The 21271-nt window shown below is 40.0% G+C and overlaps 2 protein-coding genes across 4 annotated transcripts; both read left to right on the top strand.

The window, feature by feature from the left end:
* Positions 1-940: 940 nt before the first annotated feature.
* On the top strand, positions 941-3081 carry LOC132235382 (phosphoserine aminotransferase-like). 2 transcript variants are annotated; one of them, XR_009453008.1, is made up of 2 exons: positions 941-2134; positions 2804-3081. XR_009453008.1 is itself a non-coding variant. In XM_059697640.1 (1 exon), the coding sequence occupies exon 1, from the start codon at positions 970-972 to the stop codon at positions 2080-2082; it is 1113 nt and encodes a 370-aa protein (XP_059553623.1). In that variant the 5' UTR covers positions 941-969; the 3' UTR covers positions 2083-2225. The 2 variants fall into 2 exon arrangements, 1 of the variants encoding a protein (XP_059553623.1); XM_059697640.1 differs by lacking the exon at positions 2804-3081 and having other exon boundaries at positions 941-2225.
* Positions 3082-4957: 1876 nt separating this feature from the next.
* LOC132235381 (phosphoserine aminotransferase-like) lies at positions 4958-7097 on the top strand. Of its 2 annotated transcripts, XR_009453007.1 has the most exons (2): positions 4958-6151; positions 6821-7097. XR_009453007.1 is itself a non-coding variant. In XM_059697638.1 (1 exon), the coding sequence occupies exon 1, from the start codon at positions 4987-4989 to the stop codon at positions 6097-6099; it is 1113 nt and encodes a 370-aa protein (XP_059553621.1). In that variant the 5' UTR covers positions 4958-4986; the 3' UTR covers positions 6100-6242. The 2 variants fall into 2 exon arrangements, 1 of the variants encoding a protein (XP_059553621.1); XM_059697638.1 differs by lacking the exon at positions 6821-7097 and having other exon boundaries at positions 4958-6242.
* The last annotated feature ends 14174 nt before the right edge of the window (positions 7098-21271 follow it).

Raw genomic sequence — 21271 nt, 5'->3', positions numbered from 1 at the left:
AAAATAATGAACAAAAAACAGATTCAGAGACAGAGAAGCATCAATCAGACTGTCAAACCTCAGAGAGAAGGGAGTTTGGGGGTATGGGGCAGAGATCAACCAAAGGACTTGTATGCATGCATATAAGCCTAACCAACAGACACAGACACCAGGGGGGTGAGGGCATGAGTGGGGGGTGGGGGAGCAATGGGGGGATGAGGACACATATGTAATACCATAATCAATAAAGATAAATTTTTTATTTTTATTTTCCTCAATCTCTATTTTTCTTGCAAGACTATCTCCAGAATTCAAACAGAAATTTCAAGACATAAAAAAGCAAGAAAAAAATGGTGATTTGTTAAATGATGAGAGAGTCGGTAGAACTAGACCCTAACATGGCCTGGTATTGAAACTAACACACAGATATCGAAATGCTATCAGTAGTATATAAAAAGATTTGATAGAAAATGTGGACATAAAATATAAAAAGAATTAATAGGAAACATGCTAAATTAGAGGGGATTTGTGCTTGCAAAGTTTTACCCTCTAATATTGGCTACTTCTCCATTTGTTCCTATTTAAACCAGGCATGTACTCCTAATACTCGGCTCACCCAGTTAAATCTGAAGCAATGTATACAGGAATTTGCTATTTTATGTTTCTCAATCATATTTAGAAGTTACTTCTAGCTAAGTAATCTCATACAGTCATGGGACTTTTAATTTCATCTCAATTTGTTACGACTTCCAAATTCTTATCTGTAGTTCTGACCTTGCTCTTGTACTCCAGTTCTAGTATATTTCATTGCTTATTTGGAAATTCCCCTTAATCTAATATATATCAAAATTATCTAGTTCAATTTTCTTAAATAGTCCTTTAACTGCCATTTCCCCAGACATTTTTACCTTGGTAAATAGCATTACTTTCTATCAAGCCATAAAAGTCAAAACCGCTCTTCTGCTGACTCGCCACACGTGCCGCAGCACCATGGATGCCCCGAGACAAGTGGTCAATTTAGGGCCAGGACCCGCCAAGCTGCCGCGCTCGGCACTGTTAGAGATACAAAAAGAATTATTAGACTACAAAGGCGTTGGGATTAGTGTTCTTGAAATGAGCCACAGGTCAGCAGATTTCGCTAAGATCCTTAACAACACAGAGAATCTTGTGCGGGAATTGCTAGCTGTTCCAGACAACTACAAGGTGATTTTTGTGCAAGGAGGTGGGTCTGGCCAGTTCAGTGCTGTCCCCTTAAACCTGATTGGACTGAAAGCAGGCAGATGTGCCGACTACGTGGTGATAGGAGCTTGGTCAGCTAAAGCTGCAGAAGAAGCCAAAAAGTTTGGGACTGTGAACATCGTCCACCCTAAACTTGGGAGTTACACAAAAATCGTAGACCCAAGCACTTGGACCCTCAACCCGGAAGCCTCTTACGTGTATTACTGCGCCAATGAGACTGTGCATGGCGTGGAGTTTGACTTTGTCCCCGACGTCAAGGGAGCAGTGCTGGTCTGCGACATGTCCTCAAACTTCCTATCCAGGCCAGTGGACGTTTCCAAGTTTGGGGTGATTTTTGCAGGTGCGCAGAAGAACGTTGGCTCTGCGGCGGTCATGGTGGTGATCATCCGCGATGACCTGCTGGGGTTCGCCCTCAGGGAGTGCCCCTCGGTCCTGGAGTACAAAGTGCAAGCCGGAAACAACTCCTTGTACAACACTCCTCCCTGCTTCAGCATCTATGTCATGGGCTTGGTCCTGGAGTGGATTAAGAACAACGGCGGTGCAGCAGCCATGGAGAAGCTCAGCTCCATCAAATCGCGGATGATTTATGATATCATTGATAATTCTGAAGGATTTTATGTGTGTCCAGTGGAGCCCCAGAATAGAAGCAAGATGAATATTCCATTCCGCATTGGCAACGCCAAAGGAGATGATGCTTTAGAAAAAAGATTTCTCGATAAATCCCTTGAGCTCAATATGATCTTCTTGAAAGGGCACAGGTCTGTGGGAGGCATCCGGGCCTCTCTGTACAATGCCGTCACGATCGAAGATGCTCAGGAGCTGGCAGCCTTCATGAAGAAATTTTTGGAGATGCATCAGCTGTGAACACATCCTAACCAATCTATATTCTACCCTTGAACAATGTCCCACATTTAAAGTAACTTAATGGCTTCAAAAATTTTACCATGGTAGTTTTCTCAAAGGAACATGCTTATTATAGATTCTTCCCTCCCCACCCCTCCGCCCAAGACCCCCCACAAAACAGCGCAATATGCACTGTTCTTCAAAGCTGGTGGGACGTAACAGACACCTTAATTTTGACTTGAAAGCATTTAAAAAATCTTTCTTTAGCTTTTCTAACAATCCCACTTTTATGTTGTCTTTGCTGCTACGTTTTCTAGCTAGATCTTAGTATTCAGACTTGCCTGTGGACTTACACAAAGTGCAGTTAATGTTCCTGGAGACACACGAACACATAGCATTGAGGGTGGGTGGGGTCTGCTAGGTGCTGAATTTTGATCCTTCCCAAAATGGCAGCTGTAGGGGCTCCTGGGTTCCACAGGGATTAAATCGTGTCGACCTTGACCATGGGTGTGTGTTTAGGAATTCTAGGCTAAAGGGCCAATTGGAGATATTAATACTGTTACTCTCATAAAGAGATAAAAGTGACATACTATATGTTTATATAGCAAAGTCTGTTTTTTAATACCAAATAGTTTATATCTCTATGCATTTATATTTCTAATAATGTGGTTCTTAGTGATATATGTAGAGTCTTTGGGAATTTGTTAAGAGTCCTTGACATTGTGCATTGTTTTTTCAACAGTTGTGTCTTCTCCCTTCCCTCCTACCTTTGGAAGCTGCTTCACAAGATTTAGAAGCTCCCCGATTCACTTTTATTTAGGTGGAAGAGAAGGTTGGTTGGTTATTTTTTCAGTTATGCCGTGAAACTAAAAAAAAAATCTTAAACTCCCTTAGCGTTTGTTCACTTGACTATTCTCGTTAATTGTGTTTGACCAGAGTGATGCTATGAGTTCTGGAAGATCCTTGCTGGAGAGTCTTTCCCCTGTTGTTTATCCATTGTCAGTATTTGATGTTGAGTACGTGACGACAGGAAACCATAAAAATTCTAGAAGAAGCCAAAGGTAACAAAATCTCAGACATATGCTGAAGCAATTTCTTCACTGATACAGCTCCTAGGGCACTTGAAACTAAAGAGAAAATGAACAAATGGGACTACATCAAAATAAAAAGCTTCTGCACAGCAAAAGAAAACATCAACAAAACAACGAGAAAACCCACTGCGTGGGAAAACATATTTGCCAATGTCATATCTGATAAGGGCCTAATCTCCAAAATTTATAGGGAACTCATACAACTTAACAAAAGGAAGATAAACAATCCAATCAAAAAATGGGCAAAGGACCTAAATAGACACCTTTTAAAAGAGGACATTCAGAAAGCCAACAGACATATGAAAACATGCTCAAAGTCACTAATCATCCCAGAGATGCAAATCAAAACAACAATGAGGTACCATCTCACACCTGTCAGATTGGCTATCATCAACAAATCAACAAACGACAAGTGCTGGAGAGGATGTGGAGAAAAAGGAACACTCGTGCACTGCTGGTGGGAATGCAGACTGGTGCAGCCACTATGGAAGACAGTATGGAGTTTCCTCAAAAAACTAAAAATAGAACTCCCATTTGATCCAGTGATCCCACTTCTAGGAATATATCCCAAGAAACTAGAAACACCAATCAGGAAGGACATATGAACCCCTATGTTCATAGCAGCACAATTTAACATAGATAAGATTTGGAAGCAGCCTAAGTGCTCATCAGCAGATGAGTGGATTAAAAAACGGTGGTACATCGACACAATGGAATACCAGGCTGCAGTGAAAAAGAAAGAATTCTTACCATTTGCAACAGCATGGATGGAACTGGAGAGCATTATGATAAGTGAAATAAGCCAGTCAGAGAAAGATAAAATATCACATGATCTCACTCATTTATGGAATATAATGAACAACATAAAATAATGAACAAAAAACAGATTCAGAGACAGAGAAGCATCAATCAGACTGTCAAACCTCAGAGAGAAGGGAGTTTGGGGGTATGGGGCAGAGATCAACCAAAGGACTTGTATGCATGCATATAAGCCTAACCAACAGACACAGACACCAGGGGGGTGAGGGCATGAGTGGGGGGTGGGGGAGCAATGGGGGGATGAGGACACATATGTAATACCATAATCAATAAAGATAAATTTTTTATTTTTATTTTCCTCAATCTCTATTTTTCTTGCAAGACTATCTCCAGAATTCAAACAGAAATTTCAAGACATAAAAAAGCAAGAAAAAAATGGTGATTTGTTAAATGATGAGAGAGTCGGTAGAACTAGACCCTAACATGGCCTGGTATTGAAACTAACACACAGATATCGAAATGCTATCAGTAGTATATAAAAAGATTTGATAGAAAATGTGGACATAAAATATAAAAAGAATTAATAGGAAACATGCTAAATTAGAGGGGATTTGTGCTTGCAAAGTTTTACCCTCTAATATTGGCTACTTCTCCATTTGTTCCTATTTAAACCAGGCATGTACTCCTAATACTCGGCTCACCCAGTTAAATCTGAAGCAATGTATACAGGAATTTGCTATTTTATGTTTCTCAATCATATTTAGAAGTTACTTCTAGCTAAGTAATCTCATACAGTCATGGGACTTTTAATTTCATCTCAATTTGTTACGACTTCCAAATTCTTATCTGTAGTTCTGACCTTGCTCTTGTACTCCAGTTCTAGTATATTTCATTGCTTATTTGGAAATTCCCCTTAATCTAATATATATCAAAATTATCTAGTTCAATTTTCTTAAATAGTCCTTTAACTGCCATTTCCCCAGACATTTTTACCTTGGTAAATAGCATTACTTTCTATCAAGCCATAAAAGTCAAAACCGCTCTTCTGCTGACTCGCCACACGTGCCGCAGCACCATGGATGCCCCGAGACAAGTGGTCAATTTAGGGCCAGGACCCGCCAAGCTGCCGCGCTCGGCACTGTTAGAGATACAAAAAGAATTATTAGACTACAAAGGCGTTGGGATTAGTGTTCTTGAAATGAGCCACAGGTCAGCAGATTTCGCTAAGATCCTTAACAACACAGAGAATCTTGTGCGGGAATTGCTAGCTGTTCCAGACAACTACAAGGTGATTTTTGTGCAAGGAGGTGGGTCTGGCCAGTTCAGTGCTGTCCCCTTAAACCTGATTGGACTGAAAGCAGGCAGATGTGCCGACTACGTGGTGATAGGAGCTTGGTCAGCTAAAGCTGCAGAAGAAGCCAAAAAGTTTGGGACTGTGAACATCGTCCACCCTAAACTTGGGAGTTACACAAAAATCGTAGACCCAAGCACTTGGACCCTCAACCCGGAAGCCTCTTACGTGTATTACTGCGCCAATGAGACTGTGCATGGCGTGGAGTTTGACTTTGTCCCCGACGTCAAGGGAGCAGTGCTGGTCTGCGACATGTCCTCAAACTTCCTATCCAGGCCAGTGGACGTTTCCAAGTTTGGGGTGATTTTTGCAGGTGCGCAGAAGAACGTTGGCTCTGCGGCGGTCATGGTGGTGATCATCCGCGATGACCTGCTGGGGTTCGCCCTCAGGGAGTGCCCCTCGGTCCTGGAGTACAAAGTGCAAGCCGGAAACAACTCCTTGTACAACACTCCTCCCTGCTTCAGCATCTATGTCATGGGCTTGGTCCTGGAGTGGATTAAGAACAACGGCGGTGCAGCAGCCATGGAGAAGCTCAGCTCCATCAAATCGCGGATGATTTATGATATCATTGATAATTCTGAAGGATTTTATGTGTGTCCAGTGGAGCCCCAGAATAGAAGCAAGATGAATATTCCATTCCGCATTGGCAACGCCAAAGGAGATGATGCTTTAGAAAAAAGATTTCTCGATAAATCCCTTGAGCTCAATATGATCTTCTTGAAAGGGCACAGGTCTGTGGGAGGCATCCGGGCCTCTCTGTACAATGCCGTCACGATCGAAGATGCTCAGGAGCTGGCAGCCTTCATGAAGAAATTTTTGGAGATGCATCAGCTGTGAACACATCCTAACCAATCTATATTCTACCCTTGAACAATGTCCCACATTTAAAGTAACTTAATGGCTTCAAAAATTTTACCATGGTAGTTTTCTCAAAGGAACATGCTTATTATAGATTCTTCCCTCCCCACCCCTCCGCCCAAGACCCCCCACAAAACAGCGCAATATGCACTGTTCTTCAAAGCTGGTGGGACGTAACAGACACCTTAATTTTGACTTGAAAGCATTTAAAAAATCTTTCTTTAGCTTTTCTAACAATCCCACTTTTATGTTGTCTTTGCTGCTACGTTTTCTAGCTAGATCTTAGTATTCAGACTTGCCTGTGGACTTACACAAAGTGCAGTTAATGTTCCTGGAGACACACGAACACATAGCATTGAGGGTGGGTGGGGTCTGCTAGGTGCTGAATTTTGATCCTTCCCAAAATGGCAGCTGTAGGGGCTCCTGGGTTCCACAGGGATTAAATCGTGTCGACCTTGACCATGGGTGTGTGTTTAGGAATTCTAGGCTAAAGGGCCAATTGGAGATATTAATACTGTTACTCTCATAAAGAGATAAAAGTGACATACTATATGTTTATATAGCAAAGTCTGTTTTTTAATACCAAATAGTTTATATCTCTATGCATTTATATTTCTAATAATGTGGTTCTTAGTGATATATGTAGAGTCTTTGGGAATTTGTTAAGAGTCCTTGACATTGTGCATTGTTTTTTCAACAGTTGTGTCTTCTCCCTTCCCTCCTACCTTTGGAAGCTGCTTCACAAGATTTAGAAGCTCCCCGATTCACTTTTATTTAGGTGGAAGAGAAGGTTGGTTGGTTATTTTTTCAGTTATGCCGTGAAACTAAAAAAAAATCTTAAACTCCCTTAGCGTTTGTTCACTTGACTATTCTCGTTAATTGTGTTTGACCAGAGTGATGCTATGAGTTCTGGAAGATCCTTGCTGGAGAGTCTTTCCCCTGTTGTTTATCCATTGTCAGTATTTGATGTTGAGTACGTGACGACAGGAAACCATAAAAATTCTAGAAGAAGCCAAAGGTAACAAAATCTCAGACATATGCTGAAGCAATTTCTTCACTGATACAGCTCCTAGGGCACTTGAAACTAAAGAGAAAATGAACAAATGGGACTACATCAAAATAAAAAGCTTCTGCACAGCAAAAGAAAACATCAACAAAACAACGAGAAAACCCACTGCGTGGGAAAACATATTTGCCAATGTCATATCTGATAAGGGCCTAATCTCCAAAATTTATAGGGAACTCATACAACTTAACAAAAGGAAGATAAACAATCCAATCAAAAAATGGGCAAAGGACCTAAATAGACACCTTTTAAAAGAGGACATTCAGAAAGCCAACAGACATATGAAAACATGCTCAAAGTCACTAATCATCCCAGAGATGCAAATCAAAACAACAATGAGGTACCATCTCACACCTGTCAGATTGGCTATCATCAACAAATCAACAAACGACAAGTGCTGGAGAGGATGTGGAGAAAAAGGAACACTCGTGCACTGCTGGTGGGAATGCAGACTGGTGCAGCCACTATGGAAGACAGTATGGAGTTTCCTCAAAAAACTGAAAATGGAACTCCCATTTGACCCTGTGATCCCACTTCTAGGAATATATCCCAAGAAACCAGAAACACCAATCAGAAAGGATATATGCACCCCTATGTTCATAGCAGCACAATTCACCACAGCTAAAATCTGGAAACAGCCTAAGTGCCCATCAGTAGATGAATGGATTAGAAAACTGTGGTACATCTACATGATGGAATACTATGCTGCTCTAAAAAGGAAGGAACTCTTACCATTTGCAACGGCATGGATGGAACTGGAGAGCATTATGCTAAGTGAAATAAGCCAGTCAATGAAGGAAAAATACCACATGATCTCACTCATTCATGGATAATAGAGACCATTATAAACTTTTGAACAATAATAGATACAGAGGCAGAGCTGCCTCAAACAGATTGTCAAACTGCAGCGGGAAGGCCAGGGAGAGGTGGGGGGCAGGAGGGAGGGGTGTAAGAGATCAACCAAAGGACTTGTATGCATGCATATAAGCATAACCAATGGACATAAGACACTGGGGGGTAGGGAAGGCCAGGGCATTGTTAAGGGCGGGGGAAAAAAAGGGACACATATGTAATACCCTTTGTAAGACTGTAAGCAATTAAAAAAAAAAAAAAAAGTCAAAACCATAGGGTTCACCTCTAACTCTTCATACCATTTCGTATTCCATCCATCCGAATATATGGTAGATTTCAACTCTAACCATATTGCAAATTCACTTCTGTTTTCATTATTGCTTTCCCCTGGACAGATGCAGAATGAAACGTGTCTTCTTGTTTGTATTTGTGGCCCATTCATCTAGTCTCCAAATACCTGTGAGAATGATTTATGAAACATACGATGAAAGCATATTCTTTCCTGCTTAAAATATTCTCTTTGCTCTTTCTCAAAATTAGAAAAGAAAAAGAAAAAAAAAAGAAAAAATCCAAATTCAATATCCGGGCTTTACAGTGCATGGACTGGGGCGTGTCCTGGGCTCCAACCTGATGTGTTTACTCGCTCCTTTTGATCCAGTCACACGTCTCTGTTTCCCAAAACTATGAAGTCATTTCCAGTTCAGAAGCAGTTCAATAGCTCTTTACTTTCCCACAAGTCTGTTCTCCCTGTTTTTCCTCGGTTTGTTTTTGTGTGCTTAATTTGAGGCTAACTCCTTGTCTGCTGGTTTAAGCTACTGAAAAGTCTACTAACCACTCTTCAAGTAAAGCTATTCTTTAATTACTGCCTATTTTACATTACTAACTACATGACTAATATTTTACTTTTAATAATAGTGCTTAACCCTACTTTACACATTCTCTTAAACTTACTTATCTGATTGTTTACTGTGTGTTACCCTGCTGTTGCAGGTAAAAGTTTAATAAATATCAGGGCCTTCAGGGCATTTTCAAGTCTGTATCTCCAGGAGTAAAAACAGTCCCCAATCCTATATAATAAAAGCCTAGTATGCTAAGTGTCCAGTGGTCTGGCCATCCATTCAACCAATCAAAATGTGATATGCTAATGATATGCTAAGGCTGCTCAACTGCTTGCTATGATGTGCACTGACCACCAGGGGTCAGACACTCCGACAGGTAGGTTAGCTTGCTGCTGGGGTCTGGAGACTGAGTGAGATGGGCCGGACACACCCTGGAGCCCTCCTGCAGTCCCTCCCCGGCTGGCCAACCTCCCACATCCCTCCCTGGCCCCGATAGTGCACTGGTGGGGTCCCTCCGCGTGGCCTGAGCTCTCTTGCAATCCAGGACACCTTGGGGGATGTCGGAGATCCGGTTTTGGCCTGATCCCACTCAGTGCAAGAACTACCCCCTGGTGGTCAGTGTGCTCCCACAGGGGGAGCGCTGCTCAGTCAGAAGCCGGACTCAGAGCTGGTGAGCACAGTGGTGGTGGTGGGAGCCTAACTCATCAGTTGGACATCCGGGACTGTGAGAAGGCGCAGGCCTGGCTGAGGGATCCCCCCCCACCCCAAGTGCACAAATTTTGTCCACTGGGCCTCTAGTAATACCAATAAATGTTTGTTTAAACACTAAAATTAATTATATGAGAATCGCAATATATACTTTGATGTAAGTGTCATTTCATAACATTATCCCTTCATTGCTTTATTTGTTTCTTAAATATCCCCCCAAAGCATCTTTGTTTTCTTAAAATAGTACAGACTTTCAAGTCTTCAGAGAAGACTGTGGGGACAATTTATTCTCCCAGCTTGACAACAATATCGTTCAACACACACACTGTATCACTGGGATAAGCAGAGTAACAAATAATAAAACATAAGGCATTCATATTTTTAAAATTTATTTATTAAGCATTGTGGAGCAGTTACTGACATCAGTAAAAATATTTTGTTGCTGTTATCTGAGTTCACATCAAAGTGACTTTGATTCAATGTGCTTTTATCCTAACAGTTTCAAGTCAAATATCAAGACTCAGACTAACATTACTGGCAAACATTAAATCATACTTATGACAAGATTTTATCCATAAAAATTAGGAAGTAACTTCATGTATTTATAATATTAAAACATTAATTTCTTTTAATAAAATCTGTTCTTCAATTTAGGCAACTGTTCTTATTTCAACTGAAGAAGACATAATTACTATGTTATAATTATATTAGAACTTAATTTTTTACTAGAACTTAAATATTTATTTAAATATGTACTTATTTATGTGTGTTAAGGAATTAATGAAATTAGTTGGCTTATACCAAATACCACAAATAAATCCACAAGTATCCACATTAATCTACAAATAATATTTTTAGGCTATAGAGTTTGCATTGAAATGGGTTATGAATACTTCATATTCAAATTCAGTTATCCTTAAGAGTGTTTTACTTTTTAAAAAGAAAAATGAGAAATGATCCTAAAGGAGGGGACATACCTTTGGTATCTGGGGCCTCCATAAGACATATGTTAGTGTATAAATATTCTCAATGTTAAAATGCCACTAATATTGCTGTAGTACCTCATACAATTTTTCTCTGTTATATAATCCATTTAAAATCTTGAAAAATAATTCCATATATTTAAAATATACTTAGTCTAATTACTTTATATAATCAGTAGACTATGTCAACAATATAAATAATTATAGTTCAGATTTCACTAAGCATATAATTGTAAATTTGAAACAGAACTAAATCTAAAATGTTAATTTTACTGTTCAAAAAAATCTCAAAATGATAAATATCTGAGAGTGCCCTGATCTCTGAGTATAACTGATATTTTGTTTATGCCGTCTGCTTAAATTATAAATATCAAACAATTGGCAATATCAGTTGTTCCCTTCAATATTATTTTCTATTCTTTATACACTTTTAACATTTTCCATTACACTATTTAATTCATTGTTATTCTACTTAATGTCAACACTGTTCTTTTTAGCCATGAAGATCATGCCTATTCATAATCTTTATTTAGTGGAAGAAATTGAGAGCAATTTTAATATTATGAGCAATTATAGCCTAGGAAAGGAAAATTTGTGGAAAAAAGCTCTTAAGAAGAAAATATCTATACTAATAAAAGGGTAATATGCTAATTATACTGGGAGACCTTCTGGACGTCCTTCCAGACAAAGCCATGGTGGTGGGGCCGAGGCAGAGGCAGTTAGGGGTGATCAAGCCAGGAGGGGAGGGCAGTTGGGGGTGAGCAGGCCAGCAGTGGGGGTCAGTTGGGGGTGAGCAGGCTGGTGGGGAGGAGCAGTTGGGGGTGATCAAGCTGGCAAGGGGTGAGAAAACTGGCAGGGGGGGCAGTGGGGACAAGCAGGCTGGCAGGCAGGGTGGTTAGGGGCAATCAGGCATGCAGGCAGGTGAGTGGTTAGGAGCCAGCGGTCCTGGATTGCGAGAGGGATGTCTGACTGCCAGTTTAGGCCCAATCCCACAGTGATCGGGCCTAAAACGGCAGTTGGATATCCCCCAAGGGGTCCCAGATTGGAAAGCGTGCAGGCAGGGCTGAGGGACACCCTCCCTCCACCCCCCGTACATGAATTTTGTGCACCGGGCCACTAGTAAATATATTGTTAATGTCTTATTTTTTAGTAATGATCCTTCCCAATGGGCTTTAGAGCCTTAGAATACCAATAATACCTAATGTGTTTTTCACATTTCCTATATTTGTCCTCAACATTTTTCAAATATTTGAATCAATAAGAAATTGAATATGTCTATAAATCACTTCTCACCCTAGCATCATACTGTTTGCTATGTCATGAAACTATGGGCCCTTTCTCTGTTTTACTACTTGAGAAATTACTCAGGTATGATTATAGACAGCTTTTCCTCTCTTCATACAGTAACACACTTTATTTAGTTATTAATGCATATGAAGGTGCGTCTTTATTTTAGGAGAATATCCCAATGAGAAAACTTTATACTGTGAACAAATTTGCCCGTGTTTTACTAAAAACATTTGGAAGAGATAGTATACCAAAGGATAAAAAGACAAGAATAGAGAAATGAGGTGGGGAAGAGTTTAAATCAATTCGCACTTTAGGTTCAAGTGTTTTCCAAATATGGGTTTTAAATATAACAAAGTAATGTTTGATTCTAATCTTTAACCACAGAATTTTTATAATGAATAATAATGATGATTTTAATAGTTATTTCCTAAGTGGCTTTTTACTAAATAAACTCTATTCAGTTGTAAGGATTTTATGCTTTCAACAAATTGGTTCTGTTTAAATGCCCAGCAAGACTTAAAGTGACATTAATGTAACACTGCTAGTGGACTAGTGAAATGATTTAGTTCATTTAATATAAATTAAATTGTACCTGCCAAGTAAATTATAAACCCAAGATATGAAACTGGTTCATATAAAAATGTTTCAGTGCAGTCAATACGGCAGTGTTCTGATGAACTCCTATCTACACTACTGAGGAATGTTTAATCAAGAAAACATGCTTTATCATTTTAAAACAGTTTTATTTTTAGAAATTGCATTGCTTTCTTATTGTTATATTTTTCACATGTAATTTTAGCACCCTTCCCTTTCTTAATGCACACAACAGAGTTCTGAATGTTCTTTAGAACAGAACCAAAATTAACATCACTTTTTAAAGACCCTAATCATACCTATGTACTCTTAGTTTTATTGTTTTGTTTATTCTAACTTATTGCTCCCTTTTTTACCCAGGCAGATTTTTTTTTTTTACATATATTTGTATTCTGTCCCTATGCCCATCTTAGATGCTGAGGTGTTCTCACTAATGTCACTTTACATTTATTATTGATCTACCTTTTGAGATTCAGCAAAAAGAAAAATTCTTCCACTGAGCAAAAGAGATCACAATATTTTATTTGGTGAAATAGAATGCAGAATGCAGGGATTTATCCCTATAATCATATAAAATAATCTTTCATTGCATTAATATGCTTGTCATTTATTTGTATATACACACATTTATGTTTCACTAGATTGTAGTTTAATTGTATAGTTATATATTAAAATAAGATGACGCCGAAGCCGGTTTGGCTCAGTGGATAGAGCATCGGCCTGCGGACTGAAAGTTCCCGGGTTCGATTCCGGTCAAGGGCATGTACCTGGGTTGTGGGCACATCCCCGGTGGGGGGTGTACAGGAGGCAGCTGATCGATGTTTCTCTCTCATCGATGTTTCTAACTCTCTATCTCTCTCCCTTTCTCTCTGTAAAAAAATCAATAAAATATATTTTTTAAAAAATAAGATGAACATTGAACAGAATTTGTAAAATCATGGAGAAAAAAGGGCTTTGAAATATCTATAAAAATTACATATTAGAATTATCTCCAAACATTTAAAAATGATAATTTTTCCATTATTTTGTTTTATCAGTTTCCTTTAAAAATCAGAAATGATCATATTTTTGTGTATGTATATATGTGTTCTTATCACTAGTTTTCAATGAACATTTTAAATATATTACATTCATTTCAGTTACTTCCTGTTTTTGTGATTGTTTAAATTTGTAATCCTCGATTTAAGCAATGGTGGAAATGTTTTTGCAAGCAGTAGTTAGAAAAAGTGTTTTGTAGAATATATTAAAGATTTCTCAATAAATTAATATCAGATGGAAAAAAGTAGAATGAATTTTTACCATTCTTTTCATTTGATTTATTTGTTTATTTTTTAAAGTGAATCTTTTTTTTAAAATATATTTTATTGATTTTTTACAGTAAGGGAGAGAGCTAGAGAGTTAGAAACATTGATGAGAGAGAAACATCTATCAGTTGCCTCCTGCACATCTCCCACTGGGGATATGCCCGCAACCAAGGTACATGCCCTTGACTGGAATCAAACCTGGGACCCTTGAATCCGCAGGCCAATGCTCTATCCACTGAGCCAAACCGGTTTCGGCTTGATTTATTTTTAACTATACATTTCCTTAGTTCTTAGAAACTGAAATTAATCCTGTTATCATAAGGGCATTTTGAGTTTGTTTTATAGGAAATAATAATGATCTGTAGCTTTTTCAAGTGTTCAAATGTATATAAATAATTACTATTTTAATAATTTTGCTTCATTATAAAATTTCCAAATATCAGAGTGTCAGTGTTTTTATAGTGTGGATGTCTGCTAATGTTTTAGGAGGGGTGAGGAGGTTTCTCTTCTGCCTAATTTCCTCAACTTCAATGCAGCCTCAAGCCTTTCCAAACAGAATTTTTAATTCTTTGGTCATCTTAACTATTTTAAGTCCATTTGAACTGAGGCAAATTTTCCTTATGGAAGCTTTTTTTTTTTACTCTGGTGCTATTAAGTAGGGTGTTTTTCTTGGGTTATTAGCCATTAAGCTGATGTTAGCGGAGAGGTTCTAGTCACCATTTACTTACACATAAAGCCAACACAGATGAAGGCAGAACATAGTTCTGTGTGCCTTGGCCCATCTGAGCCTGATCCAATTGAAATCTGCTTATTCCATAGATGGGCTATATTCGTTTCTTAGGGTTGCCACACAAATGGCCATAAATGGGTAGCTTAAAACAACAGAAATTTATTATTTCATTATTCTGGAGGTTAGAGAGATCTGAAATCATGGTGTCAGAAGAGTTTTTTCCTTCTAGGTTCTCAGAGAGAATCCATCCTATGCCTCTCTCCTAGCTTCTCATGGCTGGACCTTGGTGTTCTTTGGCTTATTGATGTATCACATCAATGTTGGTCTGTGTCTACATGGCATTCTCCCTGAATGTGTCTCGGTATCTGTCTTCTCTCGTCTTCTTAAGGACACCAGTCATATTGAATTTAGGCTCATCTTAATCAAGTATGACCTCATCATAACTAATTATAACTGCAAAGACTTATTTCAAAATAAGGTCACATTCACAGGTTCCAGGTGAACATAATTTTTTTTTTTGCGGGGCGGGGGGGCGGGGGGCTATTCAACCTACCTCATGGACCATTACATTTCACTCCACTATTTTTTATGTAGTTTGTTTTGACTTTCTGAAATTTAAAACAGAAAATGTATTAACCTATATTCACAACTCATCTCAAGTTTTTTTAAAAAAAAAACCAGCCATATTGCCTAGCTTTTCTTTCTCTATGTACATTAAACATACACTTTTGATCATTCTTTGAAGTTTTCTAATGGTTTGTTTATTATAAATCATTAAAGCACTGTTACATAACTCACACAGATTATGACTTATTAAATAATTCATTTATGCACTATATTGGATTCAGTTGCACATATAAGAGGTTAGATGAACTTAGAAATAAAACACTTTCCATGTTATATATAACTGCTCTTTATTTTTCAAGTAGATCTTTCACTCATGCTGATATAATACCAACACAAAATGTTATTGTATCATAATTCCTATTAAATCACATTCCTATTGTGCAGTTGGAGAATTTCATTCTCCAGTAGTATCACTCTTAATTTCTTTGTATTTATCTAAAATACCCAAAATGAACAGGTTACAAATGTTTGAAATGTTTTGAGTCTCATTTTTCCCAAATGCTTTAAATCTTTACTAGTTGATTCTGAGGCTATTTCCATTTTTACTTTATATATTTTAAAAAGTCACCATTTGTAATATTGAAAAATTTTTAAATTTACTTATAAAATCTTGTTTTATGATAAACATGAATAAAGGTAAAAATTAATAATCACTATAACTGGATGTAAAGATAAGTTATTGTTTTCCTTTGCTACCTCATATAATATAAATAAAGCATTAAAAATATAAGTTTCTAAGGATTCAAAATTAGCTGTATTTAAGAGAACATTAATCAATTAATGATAGTGGGAGCACCATTATTGAAAAAATGTATTTCACTTAAATCTGTTTTATAATAAAACTTTCATTTTAATCATGCTTAGACAAGCAACTGTTCAGAAATTTTACTTGTATTTCCTATTATTAAATTGTATTCATTAGAAGGAAGCAAGCATCAGAATTTTATTTATTCTATTTTGTTTTCTCAACAAGATTGGGCATGAAACAACAACGATATAAGGTATTTGCTTTTTAAGAAGTGAAAACATAGCATTGCAGGAAAACTCAAGCCAAATAATATATGCTTTGTTAGAGAAAAAAAATACTTGATGAGGTCTGTAACATGTGGGATTAGAAAAAGAAATGTTTTTTGGGTGGAGGGAGGACCAGGCATTTATTTTTTTCAGTGCAATGGTATCAAGGACTGAACACCTATTAGACCAATAGCAAGTGAACATGATTTAATCATTTCTAGACATTAAAATCTACCTATTTAATTTACATTAAAATCATTCTCTTTTGGCAATTTCCTCATTTCACTATCTTAGTATCACCATCTGACATTCCTGAGATAAGTTTTCACCTGTGCTTTGAACGATACATACAAACTGTCAGTATAGATTCTTTAGCATTTAAGAGCAGCTACAATTAAGTTTCTTGGGGAAAAATGAGACAATCTCTTCCAACAGGACTAATCAGAAGCACAATTAATGCAACTGATACCTTCTATAAAATAGCATTCTATTGGATAACAAATAGAAAACATAGATTTATACTGTCTTAGAGAAAATTTTAATTCTCATGTGCATTGAAAGCCACAGACAGAATTTTCTGCTACTCTTTGAAATTACGAAAGCATATTCACTAATGCTAGAAGTTTTAATATTTTAATACTTTGAGAACAAACTTGAATAATTTTTAGAATGGAATATACTATTTCAGATGTATTAAGTTGGGTAATTTTTTCAAAGAAAAAAAATGGCCATTTATCCTAATCATTTATCATTGCTGATTAATTCATGCCTGAGGTTTACTTCTAGCTGCATTTTTGAGCAACAAACATTCTTTCAGGCATGTCTTGTTAATCACTTAATTAGTTTATAAAACACTTTAATTTCCTATCACAGTCAGTATGAAATTAAAGAGTCTTTGAATGGATGACAGGAGAAATTTTTTTAAGTTAATTTAAAAAGAAGGGAAGTGAGATTAAGAATGAAAAAAATTCAAAAAATCAAAAGACATGGAGATGAAAAAACTAAATTAGGTGTTAATAAGATTAAGATTTCAGAGCTTTGATATTTTTCTAAGAAAAAGTCTTCAGTTTTCATTTTAGTACTGAAAGTAGTTCATGATAAAGAAGCAGAAGGTAATTTTATGTAAAGTCAGAATTTTAATGCTTGGTATTGCTAAGATAAAAAAAAATATTAAACTGAAATTTGAGAGGTATATTTCTCACATGAATTTAACTACTTTTTCTTGTTGCTGGGGCTTTCAAAATTATCGTTGAAATTAGGAAAACCTCTATGAAATATGATATCAAGCTAAGTCTCAACATCATGTCTTGATTTTATGTCATAATTCATAGGATCTTTACATTTTAATTCAATGTGAAGCTTTTTGTATTCATGAAGTCTGATAGTACTAAATTTGTATTCAACTTTGGGAAAGTTATTTAAAATTTGTAAGTCACTGTCTCACCATCTGCAATATGGGGATAATCACCGTTCCACCTCACAAAATTGTGGTAAATATTGCTAAAAGTGAAATGATGACATAATGCATGGGATTATGTCATCACAGATGTTATGCTGTCTAACCTGACTGTACTCTATAGAAATGAAGCTCTCCCCAACCATGCTCCTCACCACACTTCTGAGTGAAAAGGAATCTGAAGCTTAGAGAATTTTTAGTAAAAAGATAAAGATAAGAGAAGCTATGTTATATAAACATGATATTTGTTTAATTTTTCTTGAGTCAATCCTATCTAATAAAAGAGAAACATGGTATTTAGCGTACGACCGCTGGCCCATTGGCTAATCAGGGAGATATGCAAATTAACTGCCAGCCAAGATGGCGGCGGGCAGCCAGGCAGCTGACACGAACAGGGAAGCTTGCTTGCTTCAATGACGGAGGACTCCAATGTTCCCCGCCTGCCTTGTCGGCCTCTCAGCTGGACTCTAAGCAACACTGTAACAAATATAGAAGCTAAACAAAACCCCGGGCTTCAGCCAGCAGGACCGCAACATTGTTTCAAATACAGAAGGCAAAAAAAGGCCAGAAACCTGCTTTCAGCAGCGGAGGTCTCATAGCTGGAGCCGAGCCCCAGAGATAAAGCTGGCCCAGAATTAAAAAAAAAGGAAAAAAGGAGCGGTTGGGAACTTCTGTCACAGGCCAGCCTGAAAATGGCCCTCAGCCCCTCACCCAGGCTGGCCAGGCACCCCAGTGGGAACCCCCCACCCTGAAGGGTGTGTGACCAGATGCAAACAGCCATCATCCCCTCACCCAGGCTGGCCAGGCACCCAAGCGGGACCCCACCCTGAAGGGGGTGTGACCAGATGCAAACAGCCATCATCCCCTCACCCAGGCTGGCCAGGCACCCAAGCGGGACCCCCACCCTGATCCAGGACACCCTTCAGGGCAAACCAGCCAGCCCCCACCCATGCACCAGGCTTCTATCCTATATAGTAAAAGTGTAATATGCCTCCCAGCACCGGGATCAGCAGAGCTGCGAGGCCTCCCAGCACCGGGATCAGCATGACAGGGGGCAGCGCCCAAACCCCCTGATCGCCCTGCAGCTCTGTGTGTGACAGGGTGTGGCGCCCCAACCCCCCCTCCCATCTGCCCTGCCCTGAGTGTGACAGTGGCGGCACTCCAACCCCCTGATCGGCCCTGCTCTGTGCATGACAGGGGGGAGCTCCCCAACCCCTTGATGGGCCCTGCTCTGTGCGTGACAGGGGGGAGCTCCCCAACCCCCTGATCGCCCTGCGGCTCTGTGTGTGACAGGGGGCGGGGCTACAACCTCCTTATCCGCCCTGCTCTATTCCTGACAGGGGGGAGCTCCTCAACCCCCTGATCAGCCCTGCTCTCTGCATGACAGGGGGCAGCTCCCCAACCCCCTGATCGCCCTGCGGCTCTGTGTGTGACAGGGTGCGGCGCCCCAACCCCCTGCCCATTGGCCCTGCCCTGAGTGTGACAGTGGCGGCACCCCAACCCCCTGATCTGCCCTGCTCTGTGTGTGACAGGGGGCGGTGCCCCAACTCCCCTATCGGCCCTGCTCTGTGAGTGACAGGGGGGAGCTCCTCAACCCCCTGATGAGCCCTGCTCTGTGCGTGATGGAGGGAGCTCCCCAACCCCCTGATGGGCCCTGCTTTGTGCATGACAGGGTATGGAGCCCCAACCCCCCTTATGGGCCTTGCTCTGTGCGTGATAGGGGGCAGCGCCCCAATCCCCTGATCAGCCCTGCTCTGTGTGTGACTGGCGGGGGCGCCGCAACCTCCCTATCGACCCTGCCTTGAGTATGACAGGGGGCGGTGCCCCAACCCCCCAACCGGCCCTTACCTGAGCGTGACTGAGGGTGGCATTGCAACCTCCCGATCCGCCCTGCTCTGTGTATGACAGGGGGCGGCGCCCCAACTCCCCAATTGGCCCTGCTCTGAGCCCGACCAGGGGCTGCACCTAGGGATTGGGCCTGTCTTCTGCCACCCGGGAGCAGGCCTAAGCCAGCAGGTCGTTATCTTCCGAGGGGTCCCAGACTGCAAGAGGGCACAGGCCGGGCTGAGGGACCCCCTCTCCCTCCCCACACCCCGAGTGCACAAATTTTTGTGCACCGGGCCTCTAGTATTTTATAAAGCAAGTGATACAACTGGGAGAATGAGAAGATGAGCTAAGGGTACAAAATTAACGTCTAGAAACTATAAAATGTTAGAAAGCAACCAGGGTTTGGACTGGAACACTGAGGAACAACATCTTGTGCTATGGACTGAACTGTGTTCCCCGCCCCAAATTCTTAAGCCCTAACTCCCAATGTGGTATCTGTTGTTCAGACATGGGTCTTGTAGGGGGGTATTTAGTTTAAATGAGGTGCTATGGATGGTGCCCTCATGATGGAATTAGTGCTATTATAATAAGAGGAAGAGATACCAGAGCGTGCTCTCTTTCTCTCTCTCTTCAAGCACATCAAGAAGAGGTCATGTGAACATGCAGTGATATTGTAACCATCTACAGACCAGGAAGGAGGCCCTCACCAGGAACTGAATTGGGACTTAGGGCTTCAATATATGCATTGGTGGAAAGGAGAGACACAATAATTCAATCTATATGATTGTCAGGTCAGATTGGTGTGATCAATCCATTATTGAAGCTTTATAATTGAATTCCAGGAGGCAAGCACTGGATAGGCTCACATGAAGCATAATGTGATCTGAGACAAGTTGGGCAAGTTTCAGATTCTTCATTCCCACAATGGAAATGGCTTTCTTACCCCCAAATAGATACTATTTCTAATAAGGTACATAGCATATCACTTCCCCTCACCTAGTGGAGAATGATAACCCTATGGATATCTTCATTTTATTGGAGCATATGTGACATGTTTTCAAGGAGTTAAGACTAATAGATTATAAATTCTGAGTTTATGTACTCTCTACAATTCTTAATCAGAAATTCCATGTTAAGAGCCTCTAGTTAAGGACTCTCCTCCTAGCAAATAACTTAAGTCTAATAATCTTTGGGATTATTTACAATGTTGTCAGTGAGGATAAAGTGAATTACTTTCCTTACTTTTTTACTCTGAAAATATTCCTCCTGTAATAATCCTATCTAATAGAAGGATAATATGCAAATTAACCATCACACATCACAAAGATGGCAGTGCCCATAGCCACAGGATGGTGGCACCCAGTCCACTCAGCCCCGCTGGAGTCCCTCAGTGTTCAGAGCGATGGCCGCTGACAGCGGGCAGCGTGAGTGGCCTGGCGGAATGCTTGTGATGTCGCCTTGGCGATAAGGCAAGCGTTCCGCACCTGGCTGCAGATGGGCCTCTAGGCCGCAGAAAGCCTCTGGGCAGTGGGTGCGGAGTGTCCAGGCCCTGCAGAGAGCTACTGGCACATGAATTCGTGTGCGGGGCTACTAGTCTATCCTATTTAATAAAAGAGTAATATGCAAATTGACCATCACTCCAACACACAAGATGGCTGCCCCCACGTGGTCAAAGATGGCCATCACAAGATGGCCGGCAGGGGAAGGCAGTTGGGGGGGACCAGGCCAGCGGGGGAGGGCAGTTAGGGGCAATCAGGCTGGTAGGGGAGCAGTTAGGCATCGATCAGGCTGGCAGGGGAGCAGTTAGGGGGTGATCAGGCTGGCAGGCAGAAGTGGTTAGGTACAATCAGGCAGGCAGGCA

Source organism: Myotis daubentonii, chromosome 5 (assembly GCF_963259705.1).
Source record: "Myotis daubentonii chromosome 5, mMyoDau2.1, whole genome shotgun sequence".
NCBI lineage: Eukaryota > Metazoa > Chordata > Mammalia > Chiroptera > Vespertilionidae > Myotis > Myotis daubentonii.
This window is presented reverse-complemented; position numbering and strand designations above follow the sequence as displayed.

What these genes read in the sequence shown, in the direction of transcription:
- LOC132235382 (XM_059697640.1), top strand. Translation starts at nt 970, where the DNA reads ATGGATGCCCCGAGACAAGTGGTCAATTTAGGGCCAGGACCCGCCAAG.
- LOC132235381 (XM_059697638.1), top strand. Translation starts at nt 4,987, where the DNA reads ATGGATGCCCCGAGACAAGTGGTCAATTTAGGGCCAGGACCCGCCAAG.